At 43.1% G+C, this 27842-nt stretch overlaps 1 protein-coding gene across 1 annotated transcript; it reads left to right on the top strand.

Annotated features, from left to right (window-relative positions):
- The first annotated feature begins 156 nt into the window (after positions 1–156).
- UTP6 (UTP6 small subunit processome component) lies at positions 157–23499 on the top strand. Its single transcript, XM_061615341.1, has 19 exons — positions 157–394; positions 3857–3941; positions 6254–6295; positions 6378–6470; positions 7026–7073; positions 8115–8178; positions 8562–8680; positions 9231–9308; positions 11615–11696; positions 12727–12808; positions 14298–14479; positions 16099–16178; positions 17264–17341; positions 17472–17651; positions 18493–18573; positions 19506–19615; positions 19712–19778; positions 21123–21195; positions 23264–23499. Exons 1-19 carry the CDS (start codon positions 303–305, stop codon positions 23419–23421), a joined length of 1794 nt encoding a protein of 597 aa, XP_061471325.1. The 5' UTR covers positions 157–302; the 3' UTR covers positions 23422–23499.
- The last annotated feature ends 4343 nt before the right edge of the window (positions 23500–27842 follow it).

Below are 27842 nucleotides of genomic sequence, written 5' to 3'. Positions count from 1 at the left end.
CATGTCTAGACCTGGCTTTACTTGCAGTAACGAAGGACAGGATTCCGGCCGTAGGTCACAGTGGCGTAGATACGTCCCGATTATCTTTCTTGCCCCGAGCCAGAAGTGCTGCAGTTGCTCTGGGAGCCGCAAGGGGGCAGCAGATGGAGCCCTGGGCTCAGTCTAGGGCGGAAGGGGAACGCGGCGACAACCCGGAGCGGTCGTTCCTCAGCCCACAGGAAGCAGAGGCGAGAGTCCTACATGTGCGTGTGTTGCTGTGCATATACAGAGCACCGCTTGAAGACTGAACGCTTTCCCCCGTCATGGCGGAGAGGATCGAGCAACGCATTGAAGACCGGATCCCCGAGCTAGAGCAGCTGGAGAGGGTTGGGCTCCTCACTCGTAAAGAGATCAGGTGAGCGAGGCTGGGGCGTAGGTCTTGGCATACGCGGTTATTAGGGCTCTCTTCTGAGATCTCTAGGGAAGTAAAGATCCTAGTGATCGGGGATGGAAGCAGGGGACGTATAGATGTTCATGAGAGCTGGAAGGAAAAATGACTCGTTTGTTGGGGATAGGGAGAGTAAAAATGGAAAAACGTTTCTTTTTCGGCTTTGGTTGAGAGGCAAATTTGTAGAAACCTTCAATAGATATGCATGATCACGCGGGGTTTTTTTTGTAATGGTTTTGAATAATCCAGAACCACTATATTCTCTACCTCCAGTCTCCCGATTATTAACTCGGGATCTCGATTATACGCCTAGCTTTTTTGACTGGTGGTCATATGTTTGATATCTGTAACAGAGGAGCATCGGTGAGGGCTTGGAAATGTGTAGCATGCTTTTTCGGGTTATCCTGTTTCCCAAACCTGGTGAAATAGGTATTTGTCTTCCTGTGATTCTTATATGAATAGGATGGCTCATCAATAATTGCTTTTACAGAACTTGTTTCTAACTCTACTGTAATTAATAGCCCCAGTTTAATTAGTTTATTAGACAAGTAAAGGATGGTCAAGTTAAACCTTTACATAAGTATGGCTTGATTCCTCCTTTCTCTTGGTGTACACTTCTGCATTAGAGAAACCTAATCTCAAATTAAAACCACAGAACTCTATAAAATGGCAGTGGGGAATCTGTGCCCCTCCAGATGTTGATGGATTCCAACTCCCATCAGCCCCAGCCAACACAGCCAATAGTCAGGGATGATTGGAATTGTGGTATGGAAACATCTGGTGGGCCAAAGATTAGCAACCCCTCCTGTAGAAGAACACATTTTCTGCAGAGTATTATGTGAAGAAAACCATAGAATATTGCAGCCTATAGTCACATGTTAGATCATCTACCAATGTTGGGTTGTACTGAAGCTGTGAAGTAATATTTTTGTCTTTGTACAATCTGTAGGCACTGGAGTCTGAGTTTTCAAACTAAATTTGAGTTAATCATAGAAATAATTTGGTAAATTGTCTGAAAATTAAAATGTAAAGCTGGTTATAATTTCCAGTTTAAGCTTTCCATCCTAAATGTGCTTACTAGGGAGTAAGTCCCAGTGAACACTGTGGAATTTATTTCCAAGTAAAGATGGGTAGGATTGTACTCCATGTATAAAAAATCCTGATAATCTGTGTTAATGGAGATTCTATACATCTTGAATAAGGAGATAAGCCTGCAACTACAAGGGACTTTTCTACAGATATGAAAGCACTTTTCTGATCTTTCTCATGATTAATAGGATCAAACACACTTTCTGCCCCCATATGTAACATCTCTCTTCTCTTCTGATTCCACTATTTCTGAAAGCAATACAGGTTCTGTGAGTATAATTAATCATGCACATTAAATTAAGCTCCTATAAATGGACATAATTTGTATATACTATTCTCCAGTCAAATTTTTGTTTGTAGTGTAGGAATCTGGAATGTTGTGGATGGGATTTGGAAAAGTGATTGAATTAAGATTCTACAAAAACACAGAGAAGGATATAAATCAAAATACTTTAAAATACTGGACATAATTTGATTATTGATATCTGTATTCAGTTACTGGAATATAGAAAACTTTGTGGTTCCCCATATAGCTATAGAAGGATATATGCTAAAAGTTACCCAATATCTATCAGGCTAAATATTTATACTGTGCCCTTCAAAGATGCCAGGGCAAGGAATGATAACTTCATCAAAATAACAATGTTACACCAATAAAATCACAGAAATATATAAAAATGCAAGTATATCTTGTCTGAGCATCAACAAGTTTCCAAACGCCTGTATAACAAGCCACATTTCAGCTGACATATAAATAACATCAACGTAGATGCCCCTGGTAGGGAGTTCAAAAACAAGAGAAAAAGCCCACCTATCACAGCATGATGTATAGTTCCTAATGGTTGGACACTGAGCAGGCCTTCTTCAGCAGACCTTAAACTCCTGGATGGAGATGTTAGTACAATGATCCTGTACTTTATTTTATTTGTTGTTGCTATTGAGGTATGTTTTAGGATAAATGATCCTGAAAAAATATCCTTCCAGTCCTCTGTAAACACATATATTGTATGTTTTATTCAATAAAATTTTTTTACAATAAAAAAAACTGAACAACTCCTGGGTGGGACTGTACAGGGAAAGATGTTTCTTCAAATACTAGGGTCCCAAGTTCAGAGCTTTACAGTAGGGCCCCACTCATATGGCAGGTTAGGTCCCAGACCCCTGCTGAAAAGGGAAAACCGCCAAAAAGCTGTAGCGCAGGGGTCTGGAACCTAACCCGCTGATCGCGCCAGAGGAGATCAGCTGTAGCGTGGGGGTCTGATCACGCCGGAAGCTGGAGCGCTGGAGTCTGATCACCCATGAGGAGGAGAGGGTCAGCTGTAGTGCATTACAGCTGATCTTCCCCTCCTCCAGCATGACGAGCTGGAGCATGGGGCTCTGATCGCACCAGAAGAGGAGAAGATCAGCTGTAGCGTGCTACAGCTGATCTTCGGGGAGCTCCAGCTGATCGCCCCGCTGGCGCTGTATTAGCGGAATGCCGAAAAGCAGGGTGCCGAGAAGCAGGGCCCTACTGTATAAGTCATCAACAATATGTTTTTAATCTTATTTAAAAAAAGATCTTGAAAGCTTTTTAAAAATGTTTTTTTAAAGATGTTTGGTTTTAATGTATTTTAATGTCTGTTTTGATGATGTTTTAGAGTGTTTTTGGTGCTTTTGTTTGCCGCCCTGGGCTCCTGCTGGGAGGAAGGGTAGGATATAAATCAAATAATAAATAAATAAATAAATAAATCTTTAAAACCTTGGATTTGACCCAGAAACTTATTGGCAACCAATTAAGGACAGGTATAACATGGCTCAGCTAGCAGCTCTACTCAAAAGTTGGGCTGCTGTATTTTACATTAGCTGCAATTTTGAGTTACATTTTACACATTTACAGTAATCCAATTGGTAGATTTTCAGAGCATGAATTACTGTGGCCCGGCTATCCCTGTTCAGGAGTGTCTGTACCTGACAAATCAGTTAGTTCTGAGAAAAGGCATTCTGTGCCTTTACAGACATTTGGGTCTCCAGAGGAGAATCGAGGAGAATCCCCTGACCATGAACCTGCTCCTTCAGTGGCATTAGGCTGTTCACCTAATTCCCAGACCTGTGAACAGCCAAGCCACAGCATCTCTACCTTATCAGGATTCATTTTCATTTTCATTGGCTCTCATCCAGCCCATTATAGCAGCTAGGCACCAGTCTGGAACCTGCATGGCCTCATCAGACTTGAGCGATTAGGAGAAAGTAGAGTGTAAACCCCATCAAGTTGTTTGCACCTCTTCTCAAAAATGGTGTAATGCCTATATGTTGTATGGATCAGGAACCATGAAAGGATTTTGCTTTTCTATATTTCTGCAGGGCAGTTATTAAGAAGACCTCAGCCCTTGAATATAAAATACAACGGAGAGCACTTCATAAGGACGATTTTATCAGCTATATCCAGGTAGCTTTCTTAAAGAGAGTTATTTTCTAGATGTTTTCATCTCTTGATATTTATCATAGTTAGCATGTGTTATATCTTACATAAATTGCTTTGTCTTTTGTTTCTCATCAGTATGAACCAAAAACATAATGTAGGAAAGTACTACTTAGCGGCCAGTTACACAGTTTGGTATGTTTCTAGGGTCTAAATTTTGTTGGATCAAATTTCTTCATTATTTTCAGTGCAGTTATAAGGATAGGGAGGGAGTGGTTCCAGCTGCCTTGAAAGAGGCGGTGATCTGACCACTCCTGAAAAAGCCCACCCTGGACCCATTGGTTTGTGATGACTACCAACTGGTTGCAAATACCCCCGTTTTAGAGAAGGTGATCGAGAGGGTTGTGGCGCAGCGGTTGCAAGTACTCTTGGATAAAACAGATTATTTTTGACCTATTCCAGTCTGGGTTCAGGCCTGGTTATGGGACTGAATCGGCCTTGGTCGCCCTGATGGATGACCTTTATTGGGAAAAGGACAGGGGGAGTGCGACCCTGTTATTCTTACTTGATCTCTTGGCGGCTTTTGATACCATTGACCATGGTACCCTTCTGGGCCGACTTGGTGAGATGGGTATTGGAGGCACTGTTTTACAGTGGTTCTGATCCTATCTCCAGGGTTGTTTTCAGAGAGTAGCATTGGGCAATTGTCTTTCGGCCCCCTGGCAGTTGTGCTGTGGGGTGCCACAGGGTACCATCTTGTCCCCCATGCTGTTTAACATCTATATGAAGCCTTTGGGAGCGGTCATCGGGAGATTTGGGGTGAGATGTTAGCAGTACACTGATGATACTAAGCTGTATTTCTCTGTAACTTCTGAATTGGGAGAGGACCTGGACCAGTGCCTGGACTTGGTGGTGGGCTGGATGAGGGCCAATAAACTGTCTGAATCCTAGCAAGATGGAGACGCTGTGGGTTGGTGGTTCCTGAGTTTGGATAATAGGTCAGTTGCCTGCTTTGGATGGGGTCGTACTCCATCTGAAAGAGCAGGGCTGTAGTCTGGAGATGCTCCTCGGTTCATCTTTGTCACTAGAGGCCCAGGTGACCTGAGTGGCTAGGAGTGCCTTTTGCCAGCTTTGGCTTGTAAGACAGCTGCGGCCATTTATGGACCAGGATAGCCTGACCACTGTTGTCCATGCACTTGTAACCTCCAGGCTGGATTACGCGCTCTATGTTGGGCTACCCTTGAGGTTGTTCCAGAAGTTGCAGCTGGTGCAAAATGTGGCAGCGAGGCTGCTCACTGGAGCAGGGTATCCCAACATGTCACCCTGCTGCTGAAGGAATTGCACTGGCTACCTATTAAGGTATCAAGGTTCTAGTTTTGGTATACAAAGCCCTATACAATTTGGGACCAGGATATCTGAAAGACTGTCCTGTCCCTTATATACCTAGTCGATCACTGTGCTGTGTAGGTGAGCGCCTGCTGCAGATACCATCTTATCAGGAGGTCCATTCTGCACAACATAGGAAGTGGACCTTTAGTGTAGTGGCACCTACCCTTTGGAATTCCCTCCCCTTAAATATTAGACAGGCACCATCTCTGTTATCTTTCTGGCACCTACTGAAGACCTTCCTCTTTCAACAAACCTTTTAAGTAGAGACGTTATCCCAGTCTGCATCTATGTGGGAATTGCTTTTTAATATGTTTTTAAACCTTGTTTTTAAAGATGTTTTTAAACCTTTTTAAAAATGCTTTTCAATATGTTTTGTTTTAATGTATTTTAAATTCTGTTTTTATGATGTTTGAAAGTATTTTTAGTACTTTTGTTTGCCACCCTGGGCTCCTACTGGGAGGAAGGGTGGGATATAAATCAAATAATAAATAAAGGATGAAGAGAGGGTATCTTAAGAATACAGGAAGCTGGCTTATACTGTCAGAGCAGTGTCTACACCAGGGTTAGATAATAGTTTATCATGCTTGCTGGGGATGATGGCAGTTGCAGTACGATATCTGGAGGTCCACGGCTTTCCTACCCCAATCTACACATGGATTAGCAGCAGCTCTGTACAATTGCAGACAGGAGTCTTCTGCACCCTACCTGGCAAAAAGTGCCTGTATGTGAGAGAGAGAAAGAGAGAATGGGGTACGTGTTTGCCCTTGGGTTGTGGGGGAGGGTTTTTCCACCCTTGGTAGATAGGATGATTGGGAATTGGGTACTGCAGGTTTTAACTGCAGTTGTCATATACTTGTACAAACAATAAATGCATGCTTTTCCTATACTGGCTACTTAGTCTTGATCAAACTTGAAGTATTGTTGACCTTGCAAATATTTTTCTTTCCCAGTATGAAATCAATCTATTGGAACTGATTAAGAAAAGAAGATTGGTAAGTTAACAAGTCACCAAAAACTTGAAGAAGTTCTTATGGAATTTTCAAGGATTGTAAAGTTAGTTATTGTTTTCCTTAGCGCACCGGCTACTCGTTCAAGAAAGATGAGATTGAGTACTCCATTGTGCAGAGAATACATGGTGTCTTCAAACGTGCCACAACAAAATGGAAGGTAAGCCTATTTTATTCTGTGGAACTTGACAGTTTTGTACAACCTCTTTGGTTGATACGATGTTGACTTTGTTCACATGTAGCATGAATGAGCAAGTGTGCTGATGCACAGTTAGGAAATCGCAGCTGCTTCACTCTTCGCCTGGACCTGCTGCTACCACTCTTCTGGGAGCTACGGCATGGTTTGGCTTAGCATTATTGTGAAGCCGGGCTTGTGCGTTGTCTTGCTCTAAACAAACCATGAGTGGTAAGATGAGAACAAACCAGATGGTCAAATAATCTATTTGTACCTTTCTAGTTTCTAAAATGGTTGTATTGGCATGCTGGTTCCTCTTGCTTCTGGAAGACAGGGCCATCAGTGGCTGCCAGGTGAGATGCTCTTTCATGATCCTGCCTTGTCTCTGAACTGCAGCCTGTGGAAGTGTTGTTTTCCCCCCTATCTTTCTCCTGATGGTTTTTTTACTGACTGTTATAAAAAGAATCATTATGTTGGATGAATGGTGGTCATGTTCTTAGCTTATCCTTCTTTTCCCTGCCCTTTCTTTCATCCCAATAGGATGACCTCCAGCTGTGGCTGTCTCATGTTGCATTTTGCAAGAAATGGGTGAGTGTTGGCCCAGTCAAGCTGTGTATTGCAAATGAGCTGATATCAGCCTTTCTTCAGGGGAGCCACTGAATGTAGTCTTGTCATTGGTGGTAATTTGGAAGAACTCTACTGAAATGCCTGGACTTGCATTTTTGTTTTTTACCTGCTCATACTATGGAAAGCTTGTGAGTGAGTCTCACCTCCTTATGTATGAGTATACACGACAGAGTTTACAACAGATAGAGTTTGCAATACCCAGAGCAGTGGGCCTCTGAAGGAACTGGTTAAGAAAAGGAAAGAAGAATATTAGCTGTGGACCAGTATTCATTGCCATGTTTTTAAAGGTGAAAAAGCTGCTACAAAATTATTTTTCCTCTTCCATTCTTACCGGGGGAGGTGGTTTACTGCCCTGGTAAGATTACAAGTTACTTCAGCTTAAAAGTACTTTTGGGGCATTGTCACTGTATGGCAGCAGTGGGCCAGACCTTTCTTTATCTCTCCCCCCCCCCATGGGTCAAATGTGAAAGATGGGAAGAACCACCCACCTGTTAATCATATGATGCCGCATCAGGTGACTGACTGGTGGGTGGTCCTGCCCATCTGTCAAAGTTGACCTGTGGGGTGGGGGAGGTGTCTGCTTTGCCAGCACCTTTGGGAGAAATGGCTTTGGGGTCGACTTAGACCTGCTAGTGGTCCACGATTGGCCTGCAGGCCAAAGGCTTCCACCCCTGCTGTATTGAAATTGGAAGTCTGTGCCAAAAATGGTTGTGTGAATTACCCCTCATGGTTTCCTATTGTTCTACCAGAACAAAAGGTGATTTGTTCTTTCCTGGGTGACTGTGTGCTCTTTTACAGTCTTGGTGCTATTTGGGCTTTGTTCACTCAAACACCTTGAGCTTTTGTTGTGGGGAATGCGTAAACTGTTTGCACCGCAGGTCTATATGTCTTTCACTGTAGGGTGTCAAGCCAACAGTATCACAGTCCTCTGTAATGAAGGTATCTCAGCTTGAAAAGTGAACAATATAAGAATGTGATAAGATCTTTTCTGTTTCCTAATAGAACAGGAAAATACAGCTGAGCAAGGTGTTTTCTTCCATGTTAGCCCTTCATCCACACAAACCAGGTATAGTAAGTAACTCTTCCTTGTAAATGAAGGGAGGAGAGTAGGCAGTCTTGGAAGAGACTGATGGGACCTGGAAGCCCCACATTTAGTTTGCCTGAACGGGCTCATTTAAATTGATGGAACAAGTTAGGTTGATATACTGGAGTAGCCTTCTCCAGTCTTGTCTCCTCCAGATGTTTTTGGACTCCAACTCCCATCAGTCCTGGCCAGCCTGGCCAATGGCCAGGGATATTGGAGGGGACCAGGTTGGGGAAGGCTGGGCTAGCAGAACAGGGCATAAGAACTGCTACTTGGAATGACTTCTTGATTGTCAGCTGGTTTTGCAGAGGCTGTACTGAACAGCATCACCCTTCTCTCTCTCTCTTTCTCTCTCTCTGCTGTAGCTCTCTGGATCATGGCTGCAAAATGGGAAATGGAGGACCGTCTGTCCTCTGAAAGTGCCCGGCAGTTGTTCCTTCGTGCGTTGCGTTTCCACCCAGAATGTCCCAAACTCTATCAAGAGGTAAGGGGCGATTCTGGTGCTTTCCCTGTGCCTCACCCCACATGTGCAGCTGGCTCCTTTCTGTTAAAAGCTTCTTGTTCATGGACAATTAGCTGTTGAACATCGGACGGAATGTCTTGCTGGTTTTCCATACTCACTGGCAAATGTGGTTGAACATACTGTTGTGCTTTAAACTGATAATCCATAATCATGATGTTAGTTTTTGGTGAAGCACTTAACTGGGCAAAATCTTCAATAATTTCAAGGACAGTAGTGGGAGATAAAAAGTCCAAAGAACAAACACGACAAAGTTCATGAAGAAGAAAACTGCTGTGTGTGTTTTTTTCCTGGACTGGCCATAATGGTGAGAGTCCTTAAATTACTGTTATAGTATTGGAAGTGAGCTGAAGAATTGCACATTTCCCCTTCCAGAGTTAACTGTAGCTAAGTTTTACATCAGCACCACTATTAACCATATGTTAACAAGGGGTCCTTCTGAACCAAGAGTTGAAACTCAGGTTTCAAGCTGTCACTTCTTCATGTTCCCCTTTTCCTTTCTTCGTTTATGTAGTATTTTAGAATGGAACTAATGCATGCTGAAAAGCAAAGGCAAGAGAAGAAAGAATTTGAGCAAGCAAAGATGGACTTGGTAAGAAATCAGATGTCTTTGTGACTCAAAATGTCTGTCCATGGCAGGAAAAATTCCTCTTGGGTCAGGGGTGGAGAACCTCAGGCCTAAGGGCCAAACACTGCTGTCCAGATCTGTCTAGTTTACGCTTGGGCGTTTCTCCTGGCCACACCCCTCGTCCCTTCTCTGCGCCCTTCTCAAAGTGCTTTTTCCTGGCTGAAATGAGTTCTTGAACTGTGAAAATGCCTCTTCCTTGCCTGTATGGAGAAGCGCCTGTGTGTTCAAACCTCTGAGTGTTGTGCTGCTGACATGTAGCAGCTGTACAGAGGTAAGCGTCACAGCTGCTTGTCCCACCTGCTTTTCCTCCTGGCCCCTGTCCACCGTTGACGTGCGGCTCCCACAGGGCTTCCCATGAGGGAATTTGGCCCTTGAGCTGAAAAAGGTTCCCCATTCCAGACGCAGATGGTTAAGTTTTGGCATGTGAAGTGTCTGTTTAGGATGCAGTAATTACTGCACATTTATACCACACATTTATTTATTTGTACAGTACATTTCCTGTCCTCTGTGTCCCATGTAGTAGATCTAAAGCAAAAAGCAATCCAAGCCATCTCTTACTGGTTTTGTGCTTGTCCCTAAAGTGCAGGAAGGACTTGCAAGGGAGTCTCTCTGGCTCCAGGAACATTGCTAGCATGATGTTCTCCTGTTCAACTATGTGTCTGTGTTCCTGTAGTAGTGTTAAGTCAGAAATGTACAGATGTGCTGTGTAGCTGTTAACAGATGCAGAATGAAAATTGGATTGTGTTTCATGTAGTGAATGCGATCTTCCAGAGATCACAAATCTTGTGAAAAATGTTGTTTGCCAAGTATCTTTTTAATTTCTGTTTCCTATTGAACATACGCCCCACCCCATCCCAGGGAATAAGCTCAATTTTTCTGTCCCTTCCTATTCCTGACTGCTGAAGTACCTTACGTTGTTTTTGGATGATGCACAAGCTTGACGCTTGACAAGTTGCAAGCAGGGCTGTGGAGTTGGAGTCGTGGAGTTGGGAGCAATTTTGGGTGGAGTCGGAGTCGGTACATTTCTACCGACTACGACTCCACCCAAAATTGCTCCCAACTCCACGACTCCGACTCCACAGCCCTGCTTGCAACTTGTCAAGCGTCAAGCTTGTGCATCATCCAAAAACAATGTAAGGTACTTCGGCAGTCCTTCATAAATGGCAAATGTATATTAACTAGTAATAACAAATTTACTGTAGTAAAATGGTAGCACAAGGCATTTCATCACCACCACGTGAATCCAGAGCTTGGAAAAGTTACTTTTTTGAACTACAACTCCCACGAGCCCAATCCCTGGGGCTGATGGGAGTTGTAGTTCAAAAAAGTAACTTTTCCAAGCTCTGGATTCACGTGGTGGTGATGAAATGCCTTGTGCTACCATTTTACTACAGTAAATTTGTTATTACTAGTTAATATACATTTGCCATTTATGAAGGAGTCGGAGTCAGACAGTAGAAAAATAGAGGAGTCAGAGTCGAAGGTCTGGTGTACCGACTCCACAGCCCTGGTTGCAAGTTTCTTGTGACCTGGTGTATTTTTCCTTCTCTCCTCCCCTGTCACTGATTGAAAATAGACGTGTCTAATGCCAACAAAGCTAATCAGTTAGGTATGCTTCTTCAACTTTGGGCATTAAAGGAGAAGTGAAAGTGAAGTTTGCGGTGCAGTTGTAGATATAATATCTGAGGCTCAGTTGTTGGCTGCTTTACAAGAATAAGGTACTCCGCTGTTGCTGAGAGATTGTTGTAAGTGGGACCTGCAACAAAATGTTGCAGTGTTGGAGTGCTCTGGTTCTGGTTTGTAGCTAGCCAGCAACACCCTTTTCCAGAATACTCCTTTCCATTTCCCCTAACATACACACAGTTTTTCATTTCCCCCCTCCCCAATAGTCAAGCAGCTTTTTGTGCCCACTTAACATACTCAGTCATCACCAGGCTCATTAAAAGTTTTGTACTGCAATCTTCCTATCTCATGGGCAAGTGGAGATTTGACTTCGATGAAAAAGAGACCGTACTGTATTCTCTAAAATATCTGGGAATGTAGTTGATGCCTGTCAATATATGTGGAGCATTTCTCTGACACTGAGGAGTATGTGGCTGTCCCTTTTTGTGTAGAGGCCCATATGTGTGATGGAGCCCAAATGGAGCTTCAAACTGCAACTTGATTTATGGAGGAAAAAGTCTTGGTCATGTGCCATGAAAGGTGTTTTCATCTGAAAATATCTAGGAAATGAAAGCTTACTTGTAAAAGGACTTTGTCTACCATTTTAGGGCGAATTCAGTTATTCTGAGGATGTACTTAACGGTGAAATGGCTCGAATTGTCTGCAGAAATGCTATTCAAAAAATCAAAGGTAACCAAATGTTTTTTTGTGTGTGTTTTTCTAAGTTTAATAATAAATAAATAAATAAACTATGCAATACGTTTTAAAAATAAATGTATTATTACCTCTTGAAGTTTGGTTGGCTGGGGTTCAGAGGAGAGCTTTTACTACTGAGGTATCGATTTTGCAGAATGAGCTTCCTATGGAGATCAGAGTTTGTATCCAATGAAATTGTCCCATTAATGCAAGGACTTCTGCATCCACAATGGCACTTCCTCTCCTTTCCCCCCTCCCCCACAGTCTATTTGGGGTTTCCCCCCAACCCTCCTGAGCAGGTGGGGGGGGCTCAGGGAAAAGAAAGGGGGAGGAACTCCTGTTGTGCAGTGCAAGTCTTTGTGATAGGATGCTTTCACAGTTAGCTAAAGACTTCCTTGTTTGCCCTGGCATTTCCTGCATGTTGATAACTGAGTTCTGTTTTTTGTTCTCTAGTTGCTGAAATTATATTACTATGTGGGATATTTTAACAATCATTTATTGATTTTAACGGTTTTGTGTATATTGTGAATCGTTTTGAGGCTCGAATTTATAAATCAAAAGCAGCATCTAAGCTTTTTTAAATAAATATGTTTCCTAGTACGTACGATGAATTGTTTAGCTTTCTTAAGGCCTTGAATGGGTGCAGTTCATTTCAGTCTACTGCAAAGGAGCAAATACCTCTAGCCTTCCATGTTAAGTTTCTTGAATAATCCAGATTTGGAAACTCAGGATGCCTCACTTGATGGACCAGTTGTCTCTGGCCCATTATTACCTGCATGTACTGAGCATTCAAGATCTGAGTAGACAAGTGCAAACACAACTTTATCTAAGCCTTTGGGCAAAATTGACACGCGACATTAGATCAACTTGTTTCAAGAAGAGTTTGGATAGTTTTTATGGGCATTTTCAATTAGGCTTGGTTTAGAACAGACATGCTTTATTTAAAGTTAAATGTTTGATGTCTTGGAGAGAGTGCTGTAAGATTCTGGACCTTGGATAATTAATGTCTCTTTTTTCATTTTAGGTTCAGAGTTTCTTCTGTCACTGCTGTCAGTTGCAAAACTCTTTGATTTTACACATGACCTTCAAAAAGAAATCCTGGAGAAGTAAGTTTGGGGTGGGTGTTGAAAAGGCATGGTTTCCATGGCTTGATGTTCAGCCCACACAGTCTTTGCTGGTATTGATCTACGCCTAATAGTCCCTTGTTAGTCCCTTGTTGTCTAGAATTTTACTTTCAGCTTGTCCTAGGAATTGTGGTTGACATTAATTATGCAAGTTGGTCTCTGTTCTGGTCACATATTTTCAAAATGAGGATGTTTTCCCCTCCATTACAGGGCTCCTCTAGTGCAGAGATGAAAGCATGCTACATTGTTGACTGTTTGCTTATATTTATTTATTTAGTAAAATTGCTAGCCGGTCTTCAACATGAGCTTCCAGGATGGTATAGAATTAAAATAAAACATTGCAATAAAAATATAATAAAAGCATGGAGAAATGGCAGCAGTGATCAGTACAAGTCAGCTCAACCATCAGCCACTAGCTTAAACTAGCAATGTGAAATGCTTGGAGGCTACACACGCACTCACGCCAATCAAGTGATTTGAGGTGCTTAGGGCAAGTATGGCAAAGGCTCCTGTTGTAATGTAAGCACAGAATAATCCACTAAGGGTGCAGTCACCTTTCCGCCACGCTGGGTGAGTTGGATGCTGTGGATCCCCGGCTAAGCTGGCAGCAGCCCTTTGCCATGGCTGAGCCATTGCGCTGTCAGGGGCTTGCCGGTGGCCCTGGGGATCTGCCAGGGACAGCCAGCCCGGCAGACAGAGGGCCAGCGGAAGCCCCGAAAATGGGGCCTTCCAGGAACATGGTGGTGGAGGAGGCATGGGGGGATTTTGGTAAGATCCTCCTCACATTCAGAGCCCTCCCCCGGGTCCCGCTGCACCCGGAAGCTCTGCTGGCGACAAGGCCGGCACAGTAAAATAATTTCTACTATGGCCTATGGGGACTACTTACTCCCTGAGAGGCCTGTTTGTGGGAGCCGGTGCTTCCTGGCTGGCTTGTGCACACTGCTCCTGACAGAGCCAGCGTTCAGCTGGGCTAGCGGGTGCTGAGCGGGAGGAGGATCCCACGGACCTTTCCGATGGCTCCTCCTCCGTCAGCTCCCCAGCATTTGGATTGCTCTGTAAGCATGCTTCTCCTTAGATATACAGAGTACCTCTAATCTCTTTTTCACTAGCAGAGAAAGGAGAAAGTTGCCAGACCAGCCTATTCCCTGCTGTGCACGTTTTCTACTTCCTAGGAGTATTTATTTATTTATTAATACGGGATTCATCGAAATGTGATCCCTCACCCACAGTCTTGGAGTGGTAAATTTTCTTCTACGACCTCACATCTCCATCACCTTACCCTCACTCTGTTCTTTGGAGATGTAGACCAGGCTATGTCTGGCATCGCTGCACCTAAATCAATGTCAACAATATGTTAGAATAAGGAAAATATTGTTACATCATTGTTTAATTATAGAACAAAGCACTCTTAATACTCCTTGTACCAAGAGGGTGGCACACGGAGTAATGGCACAATACAGGTTTCTGTTAGCTTGCAGGCGGAATACGCCAACGATCCTCTTATGTGGGATTACGTGGCACGTCAGGAGCTGGGGAAAGAGTCATTGCCATCATCAGAACATCTGTCTAAACAGTCAAAAGCCCTGGAAGTGGCCCACAAAGAAGAACGTTGTTGCACAGTGTTTGAGAAAGCTGTCACCTCCCTTCCCACAGGTTAGCCTGGATATTTATTTATTTAGAAGCATGTATAAACGATAAAAATCTCTAAAATTTAAATAGTACTTGCCGCCTCTCTTCCCCCCCCCCCCAATTCTTGTAGTAGAGCTTTGAAGCTGTATGTGGTCAAGATTCCTGAATTTATTACGAAACTATGAAGGAAGGCAATGAAGAGTGCTTCCAGAGGGGGGCTGAATGTTATGAACAGGTCCTTGAGATAGCTCAGCAGTTAGGGTTGTATTCAACTGAATCCTACTCAAAGTAGACCCTTTGAAATTAATGAAATTTAGTGGGTCTGCTTTGAGTAGGACTACTGTTGAGTGTAACTTTTTGGATTTTCCCCAGGAAAGATAAATCTGGATTAAATGGGGTGCGGGCAATACAGGCTGGTATTTTTATGCCAGCAATGTCACATGGATGCTGTGAAAAATTTACATGTGTGATGAGCATCCGATTCAGAATAAGTGCCCGTCCAGAAGCACAGAAAGGCAGAGCTATTTCTTAGTATCTGTCCAGCCTATCTTTCCCATCCACTTGTGTGCTAATCTAGTTTCCAACAAAAATAATTCATGCAAAAATAATGGTTAAGCTTTAAGAGGAGCTGGAGGCTTATTGCATGCTGAGGCAGCTAGTTCTAGCAAACAGCAGATGAGGTGGTATAAACGTGTCTGAATGTTACCCTCTCGGACTGCAGGTGGGGATTTGCATGACTGAATATTCCGCAACACCAAATCCTGCCACGCAGAAAATTGGATTTCAAGGAGAAGGGTTCTAAGCTAACCTTCTGTTTGACACATTCGGTTTCTGTGATTGGGACGGTGGTATTGTTCATGAGAGATCATTCTATCCTGTAAATCCCAGCCTGCAATCTGAAGTGGGACAGGTGCTGCAGGTGAGAAGTAATCCAGAATGTTGGTGGTGGGAAGGAGCGGGGCTGCACTGCATCTTCCTGTAGGGCAAGTTGTTTGCCTGCGCCTTGCTACTAACTGCTTCACCTCAGGGACCTATTTACACTGTATAGTTTGCATGGAGGAGGGAATAGCTGAGTGAGCTCAACAAGCCTGGTAGGCAAAGAACTACATTTTCACTTCCTCCCAAGGACCATGAAACAATCCTTTCCAAAGGGAAGGAGCATCCACTGCCTCTTGTATGGCTAGGGCAGCAGAGAAGAGCACAAGGTAGGTAGAATGTGACTGCTCATTGGTGTCCCGCCCCTCACGGTTCACTCGTCTCTCTAAGTCAGATTTTATATGCTTTCATTTCTAGCTGACTCAGAAAGCAGCTGGAGAAAGACCCAGAGTTGCCTTGGGGTTAGTACTGGCAATCCCATGTCTGTACCCTGTGGATTTTAGCTCTGTTTTATCTACAAATTTAGTTGTACTCTGCTTGGAGAGCATTTTGATCAAGCGGTTTTTACATTTTTAACTAAATAAAAACTGAGGGAAGAAAAAAATTGTTGTAAATTAGCAGTTTGGTCTTGTGACAATTTTTTTTTAATTGTTGATTTGATAGAGATTGCTTGATAACTGAGTTCTTCTTTTCTGGACCTTGGAAAGGCTGTGTTGTTGTTGTTTGAAAGGAGTAACTGCCATTTTAAAATGTTTTTAATCCTCCAGAGGACATGTGGAAATGTTACGTCACTTTTTGCTTGGAGAGATTTAACCGGAAGACTAACAGTGAAGAATTAAGGCAAAAGGTAGATTTCTTGCCATCAGGGGAGTGAGTGTGTGAGATCACTCCTGGAGGAACTTCCTTGGGAACTCCTTAATTTAGGTGCTAAAATGCAGCCTGCAAAAGTGTAAACGCACTTCATCCCTTAAAACTAAGATATGATGACTAAGCCTGTGTCTGTTTTCACTTGTGGTCCCTGTTACAAGAGGAAAGTCTTTAGTAACACAAATAAAGGTCTTGATACTTTATTTTGATATATGTTCTTCTGTTCATTTGAATACCTATGACCTTGACGATGTGCATCCTGGTCTACTTGGCAAAATCAAGTGGACTAAAAGGCTCCTTAGTGGAAAATGGTGGGTAGATGCTTTCAGAAACAGGATAGGGAGCATTTATGAACTGTCTTAGGGTTGTTTGTTGTAATGTCAGTGTGCAGATGCAGGACACTGTGTGACTTAAAGTGCCCAAAGCTGTTTACCAGACACTGCCGCCAACTTAAAAGGTTTGATCTAGAAACACGTGCTTAAAAGGGGGGGCTACAAGAACCTGATAGATGCATTGAACATTGAAGTAGAAATGAAGTTTTGCAACTTACAGTGCAATTGTAGATATAATATCAAAGGCCCAGTTGTTGCCGGCTGCTTTACAGGAATAAGGTGCTCCCTCTGCTGCTGAAAGGTGGTATGATATGAGTAAGACCAGCAACAAAATGTTGCAGTGTGGAGTGTTCCTGTATAGGGTGCCGAAGCCAGCCATGGCTTTTTGCAGGATGCTCCATTCCTTCCCCACTCTCCATAGCCAGCCAGTATTCTGTGCCCACTAAGCATACTTACTTCTTATTGGGCCATTTCCCCCCCCAATAGGTTTTCTGTTTTACTTCTGCAGTCCTTGGGGTTCCCCTCAATCTGCTAAAATGGATGATCCCATTTTGGCTACATAAGGATCTATGCTCAGGCAAAGAATGAATTCACTGTTAGTATGAAGGATTCTGGCTTTCAAAAGTTTACTTTTATTTTCATGGAGTTTATTCCACAGCAGTAAAGTTTATTCTTTTCTTATTTTTTATTATATTTTTAATTATTTGTTGATTCATTTCTTATCCCTACTTAGAGGCTGAAAAGGATTTTAAGTGTTTTCAGTCAAGCTCATGAATCGCAGCTGCTGCCAGCTTCTCTCTATAAGCAGTGGGTAAGGATGCATGTGGCTCTTGCAGTTTTAAGAAAGCTTCTCATCACATAGAACAGGAAGACTGGATTTGGCTCTTGAACACATGTCTCAGTAAACACTTCTATTTTATCTTTGAATTGCATCTCATCAGCTTCAGCTGTTACTGGAGCTTGACCTCCAAGAGAAAGCTGAAGAGGTGGCAGCAGCAGCAACCAGACAGTTCAGCCATTTGGTAGAAATGTGGGAGATGAGGCTGCAGTTGCTACTCAAGCTGAACGCTGATGGTGTCGCTTCTTGTTTCGAGGAAGCTTTTAAAGTGGTTAAAGTGAAGGTAAGCGGCCTTGTGTGGCATGAAAGGATTTATGTTTGCGAGTCTCTCAGTGGCAGGTTGAACTTACCTGAAATGCCCCTCTCCCCAGTATGCCCCTTCATTTGCAGGTGGCAAATTGAGGGCGGGGGGGTGCTGATTTTTCATAGGGAAAATGTTTGCCTTGTTTCAGGGGCACAGGGCAATTAGGGATGTTGCTGTGGTGGCAAGGACAGGAGCTTTTTTCATTTGCCACTTGTATTTGGTGTTAGCCAGAGCAGAGCTCTGGCCACCTACTCCCAGAATGCCCCTGGAATGACACCAGCACATGGGTTGTCCCTAGCCTTAGTGGGAGGATATATGTGTGCATTTGTTTGGTAAACACTTTAGTGCATTCATATAATCTGCCGCCCCCCCCCAGGGTGAGTAACGATTGCCATTTGGGGCATGGTGCATAACTATGGTGACGCATCCCAGTGTTACTGCTGTTGTGCTTTCTACACCCCTTGCCTGTAACACTTACAGGACAGGAGACCAGCCTACATAGTTGTAATAGGAACATGGGTGTCCTCCAAACATCCTTATTTTCGCCTTGCAAGCCTTTGATATTAATCTCTGTAGCAAAGGATTCCAGCTGCTTGTTCTATCTGGTTTCCTCCAGTAGAAGAGAAACGCATTCATTCTGCCACCATACTGTTCCCTGTAACCACTTGGGCTTTCTGGTGGCTTTTTAAAAACCTGCTGAATGGCCTTGTACTTTGCAATATAAAAGTCCCGAATGCTGGGTATGCTCTGTGTGTGTGTAGCACAGCTCTTGCCCAGGGTTTTTTGTTTTTGGTCTAATCTTACCTCTTCTTGCTCCTAGGACAGCTTGCCATTGTGGATTTTATGTACAGAATTGAGTGAAAGTGTCAATAGCACAGCCGAAACTGAAGCACTCTATCAGGTACTATACATCCCATTTAAAAAAACAACACCACAGCATGGGGTAACTATTGGGAAAGCAAATGGAAATTATTCTACTACTAACATTATCATTTTAACATTAATTTTTGAACTAACGCTGTGCGGGATAATCTACCAAGCAAAGAAATGACATGATCCCAAGTCAGAGCCTTGTAGCGTACAGGAGACAGACGAAGCTGGACCCGAGGGCTTACAGACGGCTTTGGTAAAGTAGGGAGGATCATGTAGTGTCAGATCTGTAAATGAACACAGACTACCATAATTGCAGAGTGGCTTTACTGAAGATGTGGGTGTTGAGATTTGTTTCTTGACAACAGAGTAGTGAAGGCTCCAGGCAAAGCAGGAGGTAACAAGATAAGAAGGGTGGACAAGGGTGTGGACAAACAGGATGGGATGGGATGACTGGAGACAATGGTACCAAAAGCAAAAAACAAGGGCACAAAATAAAAAGTGCCCCGAAATAGTGTGTGTATGAATGCATTTATACACCATCTCCAGTTCTAAATATATTGATTTGCAAGCACGATCTCAAAAGTATGAAATTTATTTATTTCTGCGATTTATTTATCGCCCATCTGGCTGGAAACTGAGCCACTCTGAGCGATGTACAAAGTCATAATATATAAGTATCACAACATCAAATGCATAGGAAAAACTGATGAAAACCCTCTGGAACAGATTTCTAAACTTGATTGAATGAGTATTCTTCCATCTAGTTACCTATGTCCTGTACTCAATCTGTGTCCTTAGATTTGGGTTGAAATATCCCATTCAAGACTGGTACGTTAGCAGGGCCCTCTCCGTAAGCTTAATTTAGATTATACTGACTTCTCTTAGTCGATAATACATACTTAAAAGCTTCATAGGTGTTCTTTAAATATGTTCAGGTTCATTTTGTTGTTTAACTTGCAGAGATCTTTACTTGCCACGCTTCCTGCCAACTCAGTAACCATGAAGGAAAAGTACCTTGAATGGGCTTACAAGGCTGGTGGTTATAAGAAAGCAAAGAAGATTTTTACCAGGTTAGAAAACCACCTTTTAAAACGCACACATCTAAAATGATGTATGTCTTCTACCTTCCTCAACTGCATTCATCACACACCATCTTTATGTCCTAGCTTGCATGAAAGCCGCCCATTTTCGCTTGAGTTCTTCAAGAAGATGATTCAGATTGAAAAGGAGCAAGTAAGTGTTAAATGTAACTTAGGGCAAACTTAGTTTTATGACATGCTGTATCGCATCACTGTGAATTTTCTAAAGGAAGCAGCAGTTAATGTGCTGTAATATGTTGGGACTGGACTATTATGAGCTGCCTTTTAAAAACCATCCTGAAACTGTAACTAATCCATAACATTGCAACAAGACTGTTACGGCCAGGTTTTTTTTAAAAAGCATTCACCTATATGGATTGCACTGTTGCTATTCCTGGCACAATTCAGAATGCTGTTTGGGTTTTTTTTAAAGCCATAAACAGCTCTAGACGAAGATATCTAAGAGAGTGTATCCTCCTGTATGATCCTGCTAGTCTGCCAAGGTCATTGAGGGAGGCCCTCTTGCATGTCTCAGCCCCGCTCGCTGACCCTTCAATCTGAGACACGGTTGGCAGGGATATGTGTGAGGGCTTCCTTGGCTGCAGTGTCCACTCGCTGGAACTCCTTGCCTTGGGATATCTATCTTGCATCCTCTCTGATGGCATTTTGCTGTGACCCAAAACTTTTTGTATTGACAGGCCTCTTGGCCTAAGCTTTGGTTGATTTTTGTTATTACTTACAGCCCTTTGTTTTCTGTGTGTTGTATCTGTTGCTTGATTTTACATTGTTTTGTGTTTTGGGGAAGGGCTGTAGCTCAGTGGCCGAGCATCTCTTTGCATGCAGAAGGTCCCAGGTTCAATTCCCAGCTTCTGTTTGAAACCCTAGAGAGCCTCTGCCAGTCAGTGTAGACAGCACTGAGCTAGACGGGCCAAGGGGCAGACTCAGTATAAGGTAGCATTTTATGTGCTTGCTGTGTGTTTTCTTAATTTTTTGACTTTCACATTAGCTGCCACCTGTAGATCTATTTGACAGGATATGAATATCTCAAGTAATAAATTTTGTGTGCACTTTTATTGACAGATTTCAGGGAGTTCCTGGGAGCCTGGGTGTGGGATAGTGGAGAAGGAAGGCTGCTTCAGGGCTGGAATGATGGGCAGGGGTTAGAGAAACGTTCAGGGCCCACGGGTTGGGGGGTGAGGCAGGAAAAAGAGCCATGTGACTGGAGAGTAGAAGGGGAAAGCTCCTCATAGCTTATTGCCCAAGTCTGCCACGGCCTCTTCCCTTCCTCCTGTCCATTTTTAATTCATGGAGCTGATTCTGTGGACAGAAGAGCAAAAATGTACTGTTTTATGTACATGGAATGTCTCACACTACTACAGAAATATTCCGATCTGGTCCATATAGCAAGTGTATTTAACTGCCATAATCTTTGGTAGCATGAAGGTAAGTTCAACCTGCTAAGTTATTCCTCCCCTTCCCTACCCATCTTTTTTTAAAGGAATCCTGTAAAATGTTCAATATCCGAGAATATTACGAACGTGCCTTGAGAGAGTTTGGTGCCACAGACTCTGGTAAGAAACTTTCTTTCTCCAAGTGAAGTAGTCTTTCTTCCGTTGCATTTTGGTTAGAGCTACATTTTTTAAAAGCAAACAAAAGAAAACTTGATGTTAGATATTTTATTGTGAGTCAGCTTGAGAGCCTACTTGGGCCAGGATGGTAATAAAGAAGACAGAGGTCAGCAGATAAATAGGCAGGCAGTCCAAATGGCAAATCCCCTCAGATGAACTCCTCCCCCTTCCCCAGTCCCTGGAATAAGCATCTAGTTAACCTGGAGCTGGCTGAGGCTGGCAGCCATAGCCATCCAATGGGCAGGAGTGGAGGGAAGGGATATTTTCTCAATAAATGGTGTTCAAGTTATTTTACTCTGAACTTGGCCCAAAGATTATTCATGATCAACGATGGCATTGTTCAACATACACTGTCACTACCCTATACATTACCTTTGTCTCTCAGTCTTTCACTCTAAAACTTTTCTTTTGCTAAAAATAAAGTTTTCAAGTTCTTTCTGTCAGAAGCTGAATTGGTTATCTGTGATTCCAACTGGGAGAGAGTGAAAGAGAAAGTCATTTTTTGTAATAATGACATTTTAACTGCTGCTATTCTTGCAGGGTCAATTTAAGTTTGGAACACACGTTCATATCCAGCCTGATCTGTTTCCAAATGGGTCTGGAGTTGGCCAGGAGCGATCAGTTTAAATTTCTCAAAACAGGGGTAAACAAATACTTTGGAAAACAATTTCTGTACCACTGGAGTTACATGAAAAGTCATCATATTTCTGACATTAAAGTTTACCTATAAACCTACTATCTCTTCATAATGGTTCAGCTCTCGTTTGATAGGGTGCACAGCTCTCATGGAGTCTGATGTTATAGTTGCCATATCATCAGCATATAAACTAAGTAAATGAGGCAAACTATTTACATATATATCCTTTATTTCAGGGTTGTTCCAAAGGTGGCATGTCAAGGGTTCTAGCATAAAAAACCACACAAGAGGCCGGGGGAGGGAAACCTTGTTTAGTTTGAAGATTTAATGGTATACTTTTGGAGTCACTTAGGGGAGGTGGAGTATATAGCAACAATTGCTGAGGTAAATTCAAAATTCACCTAATAGGCTTCTCAGTCTGGATATATAAAATGCAATATTACTAACAATCTCTTTGTTAACAGACCAGTGAATATCTGTAACCCATGTTGAATCGAAATACGCCTCTAGGATTCAGTTTTCAAGGGGTCTTTTGAAGGGCTTGGAGATTACAACAATCATATCTTCATGTCAGGTGTCGGGCAAGGGCATACCATCCAATCTAAAGTTTTCCATCCCCATAAGTATCCTTGTCCAATAAGTAACATTTCAGAATGGTGATAGGATTTCAAAGGAGGAGCCGCTACCATTCCTGTAACAAATCAGTTTGAAGCTGCCATATTGGTGATGGCAGGACAACCCTCTTTGTAGAGAGGATGGCTGTCCGTATTTTAGTCAGAAACATGTAGTAGTCTGTTGCTTTTGCCTTCTTCTTTCTTGAAGCAAGAAGTCAACAAATTGAGGTAGATGGATCTTTTGTTCAGTTTTCTTTCTGCTAATGAACAAAAGCATGTGTTTCTGTAATTTTCCTCCTATGGATTGGGGAGATTTTGTTGGAAACTGAGACTGGGGAAAGATTTTGTCAGCCTGTCTTCTTAGCTGGGAATCAGTTGTTGGAGGAAATATATAGGATAAGGAAACATCTATTCAGAAGGGAGCCTCTGTTTTCATTGTGGCTTACTCCCAGGTAAATATGCATAGGATTGCTGCCTGTGGGATTCAGCCATCACTACAGCTGCTGCAACCACTTCCCCCTCTCTGTAACAGAGTACATAATCTTCAAAAGGAGCTACTACAGCTTCTGTGGCAGTTGTCAAGTTTTAGTCCTTTGCACTTGTGCTGGACTTCTGCAAAAACACTTTGCATTTGCAGAATCTGGGTGTCCCCAGTGAGATACACGGGATCATACATTGCTACGTTTTGGGCCTATGGGAACCTCTCTTCATGTAGCATTTCCATTATCACAATATTAACTAGGCTTTTTTCCCTTTGAAGATCTTTGGCTGGATTACATCAGAGAGGAGCTGAATCATTCCCAAGGCAAACCTGAGAACTGTGGCAGTATTCACTGGAGAGCTATGAAAACACTGCAGGGAGAACATGTGGAAACTTTTATTTCAAAGTACACGTTGCTGCAAACTGGGCACCTGTGAGAAATGTAATTGCAGATGCGTCTTACATTGTGTGCTATTGTTTTCACCCAAAGGCAAATAAATACTTACTTTGGGGTGTTTCTGTGTTCACTGCTGGCTTTTGGGTGGGTGGGTTATGTTGATGAAAGATTCTAACCCAATGCAAGACGTAAGTGTTGTCAGACCGATTGGAAGCAGTTACAGTGCTATTAAATTAAACATACATGTAAATGGACAGTTGCCAAGAAAATCCAACACAGTCGCATTTGACTTCAAAAGAGGATGCCAGCCCTGATAAAGCACCCTCATATGCCAGTCCGACCACAGCTGGTAAAGAGAACCAAAACCCAACTGTGCCAGGTAGATAAGCTGCCACCACCACTCTTTAAGGGGAAAAATCCAAGCTCCCAAAAATAAAACAGGACCTGCCTGGAATTCCAAGGAAGCAAGAGCTAAAAAGCCACGTGTTCTGCTCCTGGAGTCTCAGGCCAAAAAGAGTACTTACTCAACAGCTTGTAGTCAAAGAAGCCAAGGTACTGAATTCAATACCTGGTTGCCTGAAAGAATATGCACCAAAATAAATACGAGGTAGCTTTATTAAAAATATCAGAAGTGCATAAAAATATTTTTTTTAAATATGCAAAAAATATAAATGTGCATCAAAACAGGTAATACATAGAGCAGCAGCAAATTCCTTAAACCTTGTGTAGGCACAAAACATCAAAGAGACAATTGAGAAGTGTTGCTATGTTCCTAACTCTTGAACATACTAGTCGGGGTCACAATGAATCTAGACGAAAATGGGCAGCTAACTAGGACTTTCCAAATACTTTTATAGGAATAGTCTAGCAATAGCAAGGCAGATTCTTGGGTCATTCAAAGGGACAAATGGACAGAATGTTCCAGGCCTAGGCATGCTGGAACCAATCAAAGGGGTAAATGGTTGGACTCCTCTACGCCTGGGGGAAGCCTTGACCAATCGGGGGCAAATTGGCTGGAGCTTTCTAGGCCTATGGCAAGCCTTGGCTAATCCTAAGGTTTCTGGAAGATGTAATATTCCAGGCGATTTCAGAACCATCGTGTATATGCATTCACACAGTAGCTAAGGTAGTTGGCCTTGACAGCCAGTCAGAGACTGATTTACACAGGTGTCTCTAATGAGCTCATAGCTTGTTAGTGAGAACAGCCAGCTTCCACAGTACAGATTTCACCCTCCTTACACGGGATGTTTCCCAGAGTGTTGCTGGAACAATGTCTATACACCAGCTCTGTATCTGGCCTGTCTGCTGATCTTTTGGCTGCAGCCGTTACCTTAGACCTGCCTCCTGCCTCGCCCTTGCCCTACTCTGCCCCTAGACTGCTTAGATCTTGACCTTGGGCTGCTCTGATCTTGGTCTTGCCTCACCCCCTTTGTTGTTGTTATGGACTCTGACTTTGGACTGACCCTGGAGACTGCCTATAGAGGCGCAGAGCACAGCCATTGTGGCTAGTAGCCATCAGCAGCCTTATCCGTCATGAATGTGTGTAGCCCTCTTTTAAAACAGTCCAAATTGGTGGCCATCACTTCCTGTTGTGAGAGCAAATTCCATAGTTTTACTACACTGCATGAAGAAGTCCTTTCTATTGTCTGTCCTGAATCTTCTAACATTCAGCTTCATTGGATGCCCACGAGTTCTAGTGTTATGAGAGAGGGAGGCAAACTTTTCTCTATCCACTTTCTCAATGCCATGCATAATTTTATACAGGTCTGTCGTGACACCTCTTACTTGCCTTTTTCTCTAAACTAAAAAGCCCCAAATGTTACAACCTTTCTTCATGGGGAGTCACTCCACCCCCTTTATCATTTTGGTTGCCCTTTTCTTAATCTTTTCCAGCTCTACAATATCCATTTTGAGATGACGCGACCAGAACCGTATGCAGCGTTCCAAATGCAGGTGCAGCACAGATTTATATAATGGCATTATTTCAGTATATCTTCCTAATGATCCCTAGCAGGGAATTTGCCATCTTCGCAGCTGCTGCACACTGCCCTGCAACACAGGACACTGCCTTATCCTGAATCAGACCATTGGTCCATCTAGCTCAGTATTGTCCACCCTGACTGGCAGCAGCTCTCCAGGGCTTCAGATGCGGGTCTATCCCAGTCCTGTCTGGAGATGCCAGGGGTTGGACCTGGGACCTTTTGTGTACAGTGCATGTGCTCTGCCACTGAGCCACTTTGCAGATGTGTGATTTCCTTCTGCAGTGCTGTTCACTGCTGTTCTGTACTGCCAGTTTGTTACTTTGTCATTGGCTATTGTTACATGCACTAGTCAGTGAGAAGTGCCAGCACATACCTCAGGTTTGGTTTCCTTGTAATGAAAGACCCTAATGAAAGTGGTGTATTTGTAATACATGGTTTTATTTACATATATTTACAGGCTGAGCATCTGATGAAAAGGCTTACAGCATTAACACTAGCAGATCTTGCTCTCTCATTAGCTTTTAGGGGAACAAAGCTATAGCTTTAGTTTCAGCAAAGACAGCAAGTCAAGCTTGTCTCCCATCTTCAGCCCAACAGAAGACCAGACAAGACTGGCCTCTGTTCTATTGTTCTCCTACCTCCAAGATGACATCACCTTCAGCCAAGTGAGAGGGAAAGGCCTGCCCCCTTCCTGTAGAAGCATCATTAGGAAGTCATTTGTATGACAATACATTGGTACTTGGCCAACTCTTTTGTCATGCAAAAAGATGCTTAACAGTTAATTTAACAAAGAGGATAGTCTGACCACTTCATCAGTTCCCCCCTCTACAGAACCCAACCTTGCAGACAGGTGTAGTCGTCTGGGGTCTCGGAGGTCTTAGACCCCTTACCTTTTTGGGAGCAGGGTCCCAGCAGAGTCCCTGTGTCTCCAGCATCCTACGACCCAATCAGCATAAATGGGGAGTGTGTTAGCCACTGAGAAGAGTCTTCTAATATGCTTCCTTGTCCTTTTCTGCTCATTGGAGCTATCTGAGTGAAGGGACATAAGTCAGCTACTGAGAAGACTCTTTTCAGTAGCTAACACGCTCCCTTTTCATGTTCTTTGTCTCCTAGAGATGTTGTTGGAGAAGGCATTAGCAAGGATCTCATTCTCCACCGAGCAGCAAAAAAAAAAGGGGGGGGAAGGGAAGGGTGTGTGACTAACATGAAGGGGCCCTGCACTTCTGAATTTGCCACTACACTACTGTTTGCAGATATAAACCACACGCTGTTGAAGGGATCCAAAGAAGACACCAAACTGATCCCCAATCCTATAGCACTATTTTGTGGTTGTATTGTACCTACAGAATCACAGAATAGTAGAGTTGGAAGGGGCCTATAAGAGCATCAAGTCCAACTCCTGCTCAGTGCAGGAATCTAACTTAAGGCATACCCATTAGGTGGCTGTCCAGCTGCCTCTTGAATGCTTCCAGTGTTGCAGAGGCCACCAACTCCCTAGGTCATTGGTTCCATTGTCCTACCGCTCTAACAGGAAATTTTTCCCTTATGTTCAGTTGAAATCTGGCTTCCTGTAATTTTGAGCCCATTATTCCATGTCCTGCATTCTGGGATGATCAAGAAGAGATCCTGGCCCTCCTCTGTGTGACAATCTTTCAAGTACTTGAAGAGAGCTATCATATCTCCCCTCAGTCTTCTCTTCTCAAGGCTAAACGTGCCCAGTTCTTTCCATCTCTCCTCATAGGGCTTCGTTTCTAGTCCCCTGATCATCCTCGTTGCCCTCCTCTGAAACCTGTTCTGGTTTGTCTGCATCCTTCTTAAAGTATGATGTCCAGAAATTGTAAATTGTGCTTGCTTTAATTGTGACATTTTTATAACCTGCCCTGGCCCATACACTGAAGGATGGACTATAAGTGCAAATCCTAAATAAATTGTGTTTCTAACTAACATTAACTAGCTAGCAATGCTCATGGAGCAACTAGTCAGCTGCCCAATATATAATCCACTGTCTTATACCCAAGCACTCTTGTCAGACATTTTGGAAAGTGTGGATATTATCCCGGTTAAAGTGAACTTAAAATTGACTAGTCAGTTTGCTCTTTTCAACTTTATTTATAATGTGCCAATAGTTTAGATTTAAAAATGCCCTTCTGTAAACAGAAAGCCTCTTCTGCTCAAGGAAGCACTGTTTCTGACTTAGCAGCAGAGCACTGTGCTAGAAAAGTTAAGTGAAAACTAGAAATTTGTTTCCTTTTGTACAAGCTGTTTACCACCCTCACTTTTTATGTTTTAACTGTTTTATAAGTGCCTTACATAGGGCAAAGAAAGTCCTAATGTCCTGGATGGGGTTGCACTCCCCCTGAAGGAGCAGGTTCATAGCTTAGGGATTCTCCTAGAACCATCTCTGTCACTTGAGGCTCAGGTAGCCTTGGTGGCATGGAGTGCCTTCTACCAACTTCGGTTGGTGGCCCAGCTGCGCCCC

The sequence above is a fragment of the Rhineura floridana genome, chromosome 3 (genome assembly GCF_030035675.1).
Source record: "Rhineura floridana isolate rRhiFlo1 chromosome 3, rRhiFlo1.hap2, whole genome shotgun sequence".
NCBI lineage: Eukaryota > Metazoa > Chordata > Lepidosauria > Squamata > Rhineuridae > Rhineura > Rhineura floridana.
This window is presented reverse-complemented; position numbering and strand designations above follow the sequence as displayed.

Bases quoted from the DNA above. Each gene is read 5' to 3' on its own strand.
- UTP6 (XM_061615341.1), top strand. From the start codon at position 303: ATGGCGGAGAGGATCGAGCAACGCATTGAAGACCGGATCCCCGAGCTA. The intron at 3,942-6,253 runs GTAGCTTTCTTA...TTTCTTTCCCAG, and splicing joins ATTTTATCAGCTATATCCAG to TATGAAATCAATCTATTGGA. The intron at 14,480-16,098 runs GTTAGCCTGGAT...TTAATCCTCCAG, and splicing joins TGTCACCTCCCTTCCCACAG to AGGACATGTGGAAATGTTAC.